General features: G+C 39.4%; 1 protein-coding gene across 3 annotated transcripts in view; it reads left to right on the top strand.

The window, feature by feature from the left end:
- Window positions 1-11,987, top strand: part of LOC149229834 (cycloartenol synthase-like) — a 403,955-nt gene extending 391,968 nt beyond the window's left edge. For all 3 annotated transcript variants that reach the window (XM_089378753.1, XM_089378752.1, XM_089378754.1), the window contains one exon: window positions 11,572-11,987. In XM_089378753.1, the coding sequence (XP_089234879.1) occupies window positions 11,572-11,682 (111 nt within the window). In that variant the 3' untranslated portion in view covers window positions 11,683-11,987. The remainder of the gene's footprint in view (window positions 1-11,571) is intronic.
- Window positions 11,988-12,199: the final 212 nt, after the last annotated feature.

Below are 12,199 nucleotides of genomic sequence, written 5' to 3'. Positions count from 1 at the left end.
CTGTGAAATCCTGAAGGAGGTAATTCCTTCTACATGGATGAGTTTCCTATATAGGAAAATTCCTCCAATTGATAGTACATTGTCCCTTCCTCTGATCTCAACTGGGTCTCTGACTGAACTGACATGCATGAGTTATTTATGAGAGAATATTCAGTTATCTGGAGAACGCTAGTTGCATGCATGCATGCATTAACTGACTGAACTCACAATCAGTTCCACAAACTGTTGGAACTAATCTAACTAGACTTAACTCAGTTAACTGAGCTAACTAATTACAACTCAAAGTACAACTCATCTTGATCTCCTTAATTAAGGGATAACTTCCTCAATCAAAGTGATAATTGTTGCATGTCTTTTCATAGACTTCATGTTTGATTTTCTCCAACTAATTAACTCAAGATGAATTAATTAATTATTTTTCAAACAGCTAGTGAAACTAAATTCGAATTTTAATTCAGGGACTAATTAAAATTGGAATCTATCCCGAAATGCTATTTATAGCAATGCTATTTTTAGCATTTCTATTTTATCATTCCTTGTTGCTATATCCAACATTGGTACCTAAAATGTTATTTATAGCAATGCTATTTATAACATTTCTATTTTTATCATTTCTTGTTGCCATTTTCAACACTCCCTCTCAACAAGAAAGGCATTCAACTCAAACCCGATCATGAACCTTTGGAATGTTCTGCATGCAACACTTCTCCCTAGTGTTGTTGCTCCAACAACTCTAGAAACAAAAAATATCCAACCTGAATCTGAATAATGCCTCTGTCATCAAAGTCTCTGACTACTATTGCCTCTGTCGACTGAAAAACTCTGCACCATTGTGCTCTTCAGTATCTGACTGCTCTAGCCTCTGTCACTTTGATTTCTGACTGCATCAATCCCACTGATTCCTCCTGCTGCATCTGTGCTACTGCTGGTCCTATCTCCCAGCATGCATCTACACTGCACCTCCTCTCATCATGTTGCATCGTGCTGCCCACTACTGCACTGCAACTCAGTTACTAAGAAGTAAGTAACTGATCTCCCAACTGACCTCCCTGTTGGGCTAGAAACACCCTCTGATGCTGAAGCTTCCTCTGTCGCTCCATCTGCATCTGTCTCTACCCACTTAGCCAGTCCTGCTACTCCTCGTCGGGGCTCCCGTAGCAAGGTCTAATCAAAGAGGTTGGGTACCTCAAAGATCCTACCCCTATTTCAGCCTTCTTGGGACTATCACTCCACATTTCCCCACCTCCTACCTGGAGGTATGGATGCATGTGATCCCTCTACCCACTTGGCTCAAAATTTCCCCCTACTGGAGGTCTCTGCATGAGTGGATGCCTCCACTCGATCTCCTCTCGGCTTCTCCAGTTGTGGCTACTCCACAACCTCCTGAAGTTGCTTCACCAATTGTGGCTCCTCCACAATTGTCTGAGACTTCTTCTGGTGCTGCATGTTGAGAGGTAATGTACTCTCCCTCTCAACCACCAAGTCTCCAACAGTTGCCTTGCTCCTCAAGGCTTTGCATGCATCTTGAACCTCAAGAGCATACAGGTTCTTGACTCGTGAACCGATCTGCTTCACCTGTCTCGTGGTGATGTGTCTAAGGAAAACCTTTCCCTTACTGAAGACTACATCATAGCCTTTGTCTTCCAGCATCGTGATCGATACCAAGTTCTTCTTCAGTCCTGGCACATACTTCACATCTGTCAAGGTAATGCGAGCTCCATGCTCCCTTTGAAAAGAAACCGTGCCCACACCTGAAACACTATACTTTTCATCATTACCCATCGCTATGAGTATCTGAAGGTCTTTCTCCTCCAAGGTACTGAACAAACTCTTATCGCCGGTCATGTGGAATGAGGCTCCACTGTCAAGAAACCAACCACAACCCATCATCGATGAAACCATGCATGCGATGAGGGTAAAATCCAATTCGAACTGAGAGGCCAATGCCTCACCTTCAAATCCTTCCTTGGATCCCATCTTGGATTTCTTCAATGGACAATTTGTTGCATAATGGCCCACCTCATGACAATGAAAGCATCGCACTTTTGATTTGTCAATCTTCTTCCCACCATGGGAAGAACTCGATTTGGAATGAGAATCCTTCTCCTTCCCTTTCTTTGCCTTACTCGCTAAGGCGCAATTTTATTCATCCTCCTTGGATGAAGAACCATCTCTGGTGCTTCTCCTTATCTCCTCCTGCATCAGATCTGACCACAGTTGTTCTCAATCTGGCAGTTGTACCTGAAATGCTATTTATAACAACTGCCAGATTGAGGAGGATGTCTGCCAGATTGAGGAGGATGTCTTGAGAAATGTTATAAATAGCATTTCAGGTACAACTGCCAGATTGAGGAGGATGTCTTCCCAACAATTGTGACTTTGCAGCACCAACATTTCCTTTCCAAAGATCAACGTTGGACCTTGAGGAGCCTCCACATGGATATATGGCCCCTTTTGCATCTCCAAACGATGAGATGTTGAGCCAGGAACCTAGGACATTAGTTTGATCAATAATGTGCCCAAAGGACCCAGGATGCCCCATGCTAGCCTAATACCTACTTGATCAGCGTTGCCTTGTTCCAGAGTCCATATGAGGATAGAGATCACTTGAGATGCTTTGGGAGGGCTAGCAGACTCCTTTTTGAGGCTAACGTTGTGCCTTAGGTATACTATGTCACCCATGGATGGCTTAGGAGGGTGATGTAGGGCTACTTGATGATGACATCTTGGATGATGAGATGCTACTTGGAGATGAACCCATTCATTTTGATGATATTCCTTGGAGTGAGGAGAACTCTTGGACCCACTTTGTCACTTGCTTGACAGATATGCCCATTTATGGAGGATGATGTCATGTTGGAGAGATTTAACTCCCACACGTGTGGAGGACTTGTGACATTTTATTATGATTCATCTACTTATAAAGCTATCTTTAGGTGGGCTTGTAACCTATTAGCCTTGTTGAGCACTTTAAACAAATGTTTTAGGGATTTTTATTGTAAATTAAGGAAAAATGACTTGGTTTCCCTCATATAAATAGAGGGAAGTCATTTTCTTTTGGATTATCATCACACACATTCATTTCTTATTTCTCTTCTCTTGAGAGAGTGCGCACTAGTGTTTTCTCTTTTTCTCTTGGATACAATGGCTAAGTAGAGTCAAAATTGTGTTGGGGTGGATATTTATTTCATGGAGACACTATCTTGTGGATTGATGAAGTGATTATTGCTTGAATGGTGTAAGTTTGATGCTATTTTCTTTCATTTTGTGTGTAATATTTTAAAATAGGGTTTATCTTGTGCCATATTGAAAAGTGCAATCTTTTTATGAACTCTTGTTTCTGTATATTTATGCAAAATTTTTCATTCAAGAATCCATCAAAGGAACTTGTTTTCATGCATCCTTTGACCTTAATTCTCCTATGAAAGAAGTTGCTAGGGTTTCTAAGGGAAGCGAATTGTCTTCCACCGTACTTCATCCAAGGTCCTCCTACTTTGACCTTGACCTATTTGACTCCATTGTCCAATTGAATAAAGGCACCTGTCTTGTTGTGTTGGCCACTCTAGATTTCTATATTTTCTCCTTTTCATTGTAACTAGGAGTAGGGTTTGGTCAAAATCTGAATTTAATAACATTTTTATACTTAGATATTATTATTCTTTAGGTAGGAATCACATTTATTAATGTTTTAAAAGAAAAATATCTCATTTATTGCACATTCTACTATCAAACTTAGGGCTGAGGTCATAGGTTTATGTTGCTATTTTGTGTATTTTCATCCACTAAAAGCTTCTTGTTAACCTATCCCTTCTTTACGCTTCAATCCTTTGTTGATCTTATCCTTTATAGGCTATTTTTTGATTGCTATATGATTTTGAACGCTGTAAATCTGCCCAGCATTGAAACCCTAACTTATAACAGCCTCTTCTTAGCTTATTGGGGTTGGTTGAAAGTGTAATTGAACGTAAATCATATTTTGTGTCAGGCCAGGGTAACTCCTCATTGAACGAGAGAAAACACTGATTGATTTTATTCATTAGCTAACACATTATTTATACATATACAAAACGGATCAGTTCATCTTCTAGATGACTGTCCAGCTTCACCTCATCCGTTTCGGATTAGGTGTCAACATTCCCCCCCTTAATCTGAAGGGATGTTGGTGAGTCCAAGCATCATTCTGAATCTTTCAAGCTTTTCTCTTCCAAGCGCTTTGGTGAAGATGTCTGCAATTTGCTCGTTTGTGGAACAATGACGGAAATGGATTGTTTTGGCCTCAACATGATGTCGGATCAGATGATATTTAGTATTGATGTGCTTAGTACGATCATGGAACTTTGGGTTCTTGGCCAACTTTATTGCAGATGTGTTATCAATCATGAGTGGAGTTGATTGTATTTGTTTTACCTGCAAATCTTCAAGAATTTTCCTGAGCCACACAATTTCTTTCGTTGCTTCAGCTGCTGCTACATATTCTGCTTCTGTTGTGGATTCTGCTGGTACTGATTGTTTGCGTGATCTCCAGGAGACAGCTCCTGATCCAAGACTCATAGCATATCCTGAAGTAGATACCCCAGTTTCTTTGTCTCCATCGAAGTCTGAATCAGAGTATCCAATCAAGTTGAAGTCGTTCACCTGTGTATACTTGATTTCAAGGTCTTGAGTTCCCTTCAAGTACCTTAGAACTCTTTTTGCAGCAGACCAATGTCCTTCACAAGGCTTTTGCATAAACCTTGAGAGGATTCCAACAGCAAATGAAATGTCTGGTCTGGTAGTAGTGAGGTAGATGAGACTTCCTACAAGCTGTCTATACTTTGTTGCATCCTCAAATTCTTTTCCTTCAATAGATGTGAGCTTCAAGTTTTGTTCCATTGGAGTAGAAAGGGGATTGCACTCTGTCATGCCAAATCTGTTTAACAAATCTCCAATGTATTTCTTTTGAGAAAGAAATATGGACTTTGGATGTTGGGTTACTTCAATGCCAAGATAGTAATGAACATAGCCCAAATCAGTCATTTCAAAAAATTTTCCTAATTCTTTTTTTATGGATGCAATATAACTTTCATTGTTCCCTGTCATTAAAAGATCATCTACATATACCACAAGATATACAACTGTTTTGCCAACTTTCTTGACAAATAAAGTTGCATCATCAAGATCAAAATGTTTGAAGTTGAGTTTCAGAAGATGCTCAGTTAGTTTTTCATACCAGGCTCGTGGTGCTTGTTTGAGGCCATACAAGGACTTCACAAGTTTGCATACTTTGTGTTCATGTCCTTTCACAGCAAATCCTTCAGGCTGGGACATAAAAACATTCTCTTTTAGATCTCCATTCAAGAATGCAGTTTTTACATCCATTTGATGGACTTTCCAACCGTTCTGAGCAGCTAGTGCAAAGAGTGTCCGGATGGTGGCCCATTTTGCTGTGGGAGCAAAAGTTTCCTCATAATCGACCCCTTCCTTTTGTGCAAAACCTTTTGCCACAAGCCTAGCTTTGTGCTTGTCAAGTGAGCCATCAGCTTTGTACTTGTTCTTGTAGACCCACTTGCAGCCAATTGGTTTGGTTCCAAATGGAGGATCAACCAGCTTCCAAGTGCCATTCTTTATGAGGGCATCATACTCCTTCTGCATCGCTTCTTTCCATTCATCATGAGAAGCAGCTTCTTTGAAGGAAGTTGGTTCAAAATCTGTAGACAAGTTCAATTCACAATCATAAGTAACATCCATATCAACAGGTGAATTAGAGTTATCTACATCACCTCCATCTTGTCGGTTTGAATTTCTGGTTCCTGTTTTTCCAATTTCATCAGGATGAACACTTTCAAGTGTCTTTGTCAGCCACTTTGGGGGACCTTTCTGAGATGGTCCAGGCTGTTCTGTTGATTGAGTTGGGTCTGAATCAAGATTGAGTCTCCCAATTCTATCAATTACATCACTTAAAGCATCATCCGTTGTTGGAGTGTCATGCAGGGGAGATTGTTCTTCAGAAGAAGATTCCACATGTTGATCTAGTATAGGAATCCCCCCTTCAAGATGTGGAATCTGATTATCAAACTCTTGAAATGATTTCGGTTTTGTGAATCTATCCAAGCGATCAAGTTGCCGCTCAACAACACTGTCAGATTTGGATGATTCAAGAAAAATGACATCTCTAGATAAAACAAACTTCTTATTTACTTCATCATAAAGGCAGTATGCTTTAGATGTGTTTGAATACCCCAGGAAGATACACTTACAACTTCTAGCACCAAGTTTGTTTCTATGTACCTTTGGTATTAAAGCATAACAGGTGGAACCAAATATCCTGAGATGTTTTACCGAAGGAACATGTCCATACCATAATTCATAAGGAGTCTTGTTTCTTATAGCCCTAGATGGACATCTATTCTTTATATATGCAGCACATAGAACAGCATCAGCCCAAAACATTGTCTTTACATTTTTGAAGAAAAGCATGGATCGTACCATATTCAAAATTGTTCTGTTCATTCTTTCAGCTACACCATTCTGTTGAGGATTATAAGGCACAGTTGTTTGATGTTTAATCCCATGTTGGCGAAGATAGTGTTCAAATTCATTTGATGTATATTCTTTTCCATTATCAGTGCGAATAGACCCAATATGAGATTGTGCATCATTTTCAATCCATTTATGAAAATTCTTGAATGTTTGAAAAGCATCAGATTTGTTCTTCAATAAGTAAACCCAACACATTCTGGTGTAATCATCAATAAATGTCATGATATATTTATTTCCATTTGCAGAAGGAACAGGCATTGGACCACATAAATCTGAATGAATAAGTTCAAGCTTCCTATGTGCTCTTGAATGTGAATCATGAAAAGATTGTTTGTTGTGCTTTCCTAGAATGCAAGCATCACATTGTTTATGTTTTCTAGGAATTGTAGGCAAACCAGCAACACCATTTTTCTTCAACAAGCGGAGACTGTCATAGTTTAAATGTCCAAATCTAGCATACCATAATAAACTTGATGGAAGTGTACTTTCATCATGATGAGAAACATATGAAAAATGTTGTGCATGAGCAGAGGTTCCTTGCAGTTTAAGGAGTCTTTCTTCTTCTATACCCCTCATGACAAGTGAGTGGTCAGATGCCTTTCTTACCTCAAGCTTGCCATCAAACATGTGAATGGAGTGACCTTGCTGGCGGATGTGGACCAGGGACAGCAAGTTTCTCTTCAACTGTGGGAGATATAGAACATGATCCAGAAGAAAGTCTGGAAGACCAGGCAGTTTAAGCCTGATTGTGCCAAGCCCTGATGGCTTGATTTTTGACTAATCTGCAAAGTATACTGCTCCATCAACATTGTCAGTGAAATCTTCAAAGAAATCTCTCCTATGAGTCATATGACAGGTTGCTCCTGAATCAAGCAACCAGTCATTTTTCGAAGAAGCAAGTGAAGCATTAAACAAATCTTCATTTACTCCAATGTTACATTGTGCCTCAATATAGTGAGCGGATTCAGGTGCTTTACCTTTGTCTGTGTCATCAGTTTTACCTTTCTGCTGATTTCTCCTCTGCTCAACTTTGTCCCATGGTAGCTTGCATGTAGAAGCATCATGTGATCCATTTCGTTTGCAACGAATGCAATGTAGATCTGCCTTTTTTGCTTGAGGATGTCTGCCCCCCCTGCCTCTGAAGTATCTTCCTCTTCCTCTTCGTCCACCTCTTCCTCTTGTAGAATCTTGAGCAGGATTCTTTTCTTTGTGAGCAAGGCAAACAGTCTCTTCAGAAGATTCAGGGACTGTTTTCTTTCCAAAGGCTTTCTCTCTTTCAGCAAACTTTTTCACAAGAGTGTCAAAGGTTATATCTTTAAGATTTCCATTTGCTTGTAAAGACTCAAGATAGTTAGAGTAAGTAGGATAGAGTGCTTTGAGAAAGGCAATAAGAGAGATATCCAGCTCAACCTTAGTGGATTTAATATCATGCACTATAGACTTTATTTCAGATGCAAGAGTAAGAGGATCATTATTTTTCAGTTCAAGAGTGAAGAGTTTAATCATGAGCTGAACAACTTCAAGTGCAGAATGTGTATCATAGAGTTCTTTCAGCTTTTGTAAAGCTTCAAAGGCAGTGGAATAGGATGAAATATGACGACTTACTTCCTCACTTACGGATGCTGCGATCAATGCAAAGGCTTTGCTGTTCTTGTTTTCCCAAATGGCGAGTTCTTTGTCTGATGTGGGCTGCACAGGGTCTCTGTCTTCTTCTCCGACACACACACCTTTCCACAGCTCATTGTAGATGAGGGTGTGTTTTACCATCCGAGACCATTCAGAATAGTTCTCCTTGCCAGTGAGAACTATTCCGACCATTGAAATGATTGAATGCATTCTGTAAAAAAAAAAATCTCTGCCAAAAACACTTCTGTTGAGAGAGAAAAAAATCCTTATATGATAGCCTTATGCATTTTATTTTTCTTCTAACATTCCATCAGCATATATATATCACTGCTCACATATATATCATGTATATCACTGTTTAAAAAAGGGCGCTCATATACATATCACTTCTCACATATATATCAATGTATATCACTGTTTAAAAAAAAGGGCGCTCATATACATATCACTTCTCACATATATATCAATGTATATCACTGTTCAACAAAAAAAGGGCGCTCATATGAAAACGCTGTGGTATCCTGGGGGTTTCACGCCATGGTAGCCGCTGCCCAGAGGTGGAACACATATCGATTTCTCGTTAGCTATACTATACCCCATCTGAAATGGCTCCTCCAGTACTCGGCCTTGTCTTTGCCCGTTGACATATGCTGGAATGAAATAAACCAACAGTCCCGAGAACAGTCTTTAAAAAACGCAGTGATACCAATTAGAACAGTCTTTAAAAAAAAAAAAAACGCAGGGGTTCAATGCACCAGGTTACCATGTCTTCAACGCAGTTACCAACAGTCACGCAAATAACATGGAGACACCGCGGTCACTCACCATATCACCGCATCAGGTCGAGAGATCGCCTTTCTCACACCACCACAGTCTCGGCTGCGTTTGCTTTCCAGATGTGCAGAAGCCACAAAGGTATCGAATACCATGAGATGAGATGTCTTGTCTTCAAAAAACGCAGTCCACAACATTTAAAGTATATACCCACAGCTAAAAATACACAGTCCCAGTCTTCAAAAAAAACGATACCACAGTTCTTTGAAAAACGCAGCGCAGACTTCAGAAGAGCAATGACACAGTGTAATTTCAACACAGTCATAACAAACGCAGACACCAGCTATAGGTTTTACCTAACAATGGAAACGTATCAACGTATACCATTTTGTTTGAATGGAATGAGGTAGGTTTGAGCAGAAACGCATCAACGTACAGTTCCACGGACAGAGGGCGCAGTCTCCATGTTAGGACGGAGGGCGCAGTCTCATGAGAGGGCAGTGTCAGACCAGAGGCGTTCAGGACAGAACAGACCAGGAGTTACAACCAATTTGGGACCTGTGCTCTGATACCATGTCAGGCCAGGGTAACTCCTCATTGAACGAGAGAAAACACTGATTGATTTTATTCATTAGCTAACACATTATTTATACATATACAAAACGGATCAGTTCATCTTCTAGATGACTGTCCAGCTTCACCTCATCCGTTTCGGATTAAGTGTCAACATTTTGGCCTCCAAGACTTTGTCATTACCTTCTTCCATAACCATTAAGTTCTCATTACCATTGAGCCTTTATTGGAGATCCTTCTACATGATATTGTTAGCAAGATCCTTAGAAAGACATATGGCTTAGAACCCTTGTCATATAACCTCAAGTCTTGCCAGAGAAGCCTCCCTTGTGGGGATAACATCCAACCACTAAATAACAGGAGAGAGGCCACTAAGGTGGCAGTGGTGGCTGACATCTTTGTTTCCAAAAGACCCAGGTTGCCTAGTGAGGCTTTGCATTAGGCTTGCTAGATTTTGTGGTAACAGTGACCACTCACCTACTCAAAGTCCTTTGAATTTCGAACTTGTCACATTTTACCAGCACAAAGCAATTTCTTAAAACCTGATTTGCTAAGACAGAACTCACAAATGTACAAGGTCGAATACTTTCTCTAAATGAATTCAAACTATAAGAACTGGCACTATAATAATGGAGAGGAGAAATCCAAATTGATGAAAGAAGGAAAAATAACCTTAACAATAATCCCAAAAACAGAGGAAATGGGTGAATAAAACCTAAGAGATATCTACTGATTTCAGCTAGACTTCTGATCCAATTTCCCCTAAACCCAACATTGACACAAACTATCAGCCACTAGATAACTCCAAGAATTAGACTAACAATTCCTGAGCTCTTAGACTTATAGGGAAGATTAATAGATATGGTAACACAACCAACACTTGAGGCAATCCTCTAGAGCCAAATTCCTAGACACAAATCCAATACACAGACCATGCAACTGGTGCCAACAAATAGCCCAATGAGAAGATTTCAACATACTAGAGATATGATACCCGTCAGATCGAGGCCGCCAAGATGTCCAATTCAGTCACCTGCTCTCTAAAATCCCACAGGGAATACACACTATAATTCTAAGCTCTTCCAATTCTGGAGCATGGGTAAATGCTCACATGCTGCTAGTATTAAAATGCATCCTTTGAGCTCCCATATCCAAGCAAGGATAATGATGCTTTCATTGCTTGCTTATGTGATATTTGATGTTGATGGGTTTAAACGCCAATCCAAGGGGATACACAGGGAATAAAATAGGCGATGCTACCCCTATTTTTTAAGAGTACACTAAGCTCTAAAATCATGGTTACATTAGCCCATTAATCACAATTAAATTGAGGCTCCCCTTAGCATGGAAGGAGGAGATTTCCTGAAAGAGCTTGTCTCCCTTTTAGTCCCCGTAATGCTGATTGCCAACTTCTTGTCCATTGGAGTCACTTTGCCGATCATGGCTCTAATGATGACCATAGAATTCCCGACTATGTTCAAAGATCTGATCTCCTCTTCCTTGGCTATGAGGATGCCTCGCAGTAGGTCCCTACCTAGTTGTTGATGGCATGTTCTAGGCCCCACACATATAAAGCCACCATATCTCCTCTGGGATTGAGGATAATCCCCCTCACCTGCCACCCTTGAAAGATAGATATTCGTTGTTGCTAAATGGCGTGTGTTTATGAATGGGTCGCAAAATATTTTTGAATATGATGGACCAAAGTTCTAAACACAATATTCGACTAGTAATGTTTTAAATATGATACACAATTATTAGAGAGATTTTGGAAATTTGAAATTGTTAATTCACATCATAAATGGCGTGCTGTAATTATTTGCATGTTAATAAATATAAATATAATTATGTTTATGCTAAATCAACACCCTATATATTTATATATTTTTAAATCTATGAGGGGAAAAGGATAAGTTTATTCCTCCAACCCTGTATAACATGTTCCAAGCTTGGGTTTGCTATGATGAAAATGTCTGTATTTGATCCCACTGCTGTTGAGACTAGATAGTAATGACATTAGTCATGCTAGAAGTATTTTTTAATTCTGACCTCAATTTGATTGTTTTTATTCACTTACAGGAACTTAGGGGTGTAGGTTGCGGGTGCTTTGTGATGGGTTATGCTGCCTATAATAATATCTTCCCCATATGGGCTCTAGCTGAATATCATCATCATGTTCTGCAATCATAATGTATATGTTTGTCATATCTGTCATATTTCTTAAAGGTTGGTTTTTGGCCATAAACTGAATTTTGAGGGAGGTTAGAATGATCTCTAAGCATCTGCAATAAGATGGTTTATTAGTTTGTAATATTTAATGATTGCAATACAATCTTGCATGTGTAATAATCTGGTAAAATAGCATTTTCTATGCAATCATTGCATGAATGAAGTACATGTTGATGTCTCTCTGAAATAGTAATTAACTTTCTATGGCTTGGATTATCATTGAAACAGTTTTATCAATAATCATGCTTGTGGTGTTAATTTTTATATCGCTTAGATCCTGATGGAAGAAATTGTGTTACCCATAATGCTTATGGTTTTTGTTCACCATTAGTTTCACTTTCTCACAAATATTTCGAGAATGAACAACAAAATTAGTGTTGCCCTTGATTCTTCTTTCCTTGCTCTCTCTTAATTGTTTTCATTCCTTATCATGAGAAGAATGGTTGAAATATAAATAGAAGCCATATATGATGCACTT

The sequence above is a fragment of the Pinus tabuliformis genome, chromosome J (assembly GCF_031772625.1).
Source record: "Pinus tabuliformis cultivar Carrire ecotype Pingquan chromosome J, CPIR1, whole genome shotgun sequence".
NCBI classification, from domain to species: Eukaryota; Viridiplantae; Streptophyta; class Pinopsida; order Pinales; family Pinaceae; genus Pinus; species Pinus tabuliformis.
This window is presented reverse-complemented; position numbering and strand designations above follow the sequence as displayed.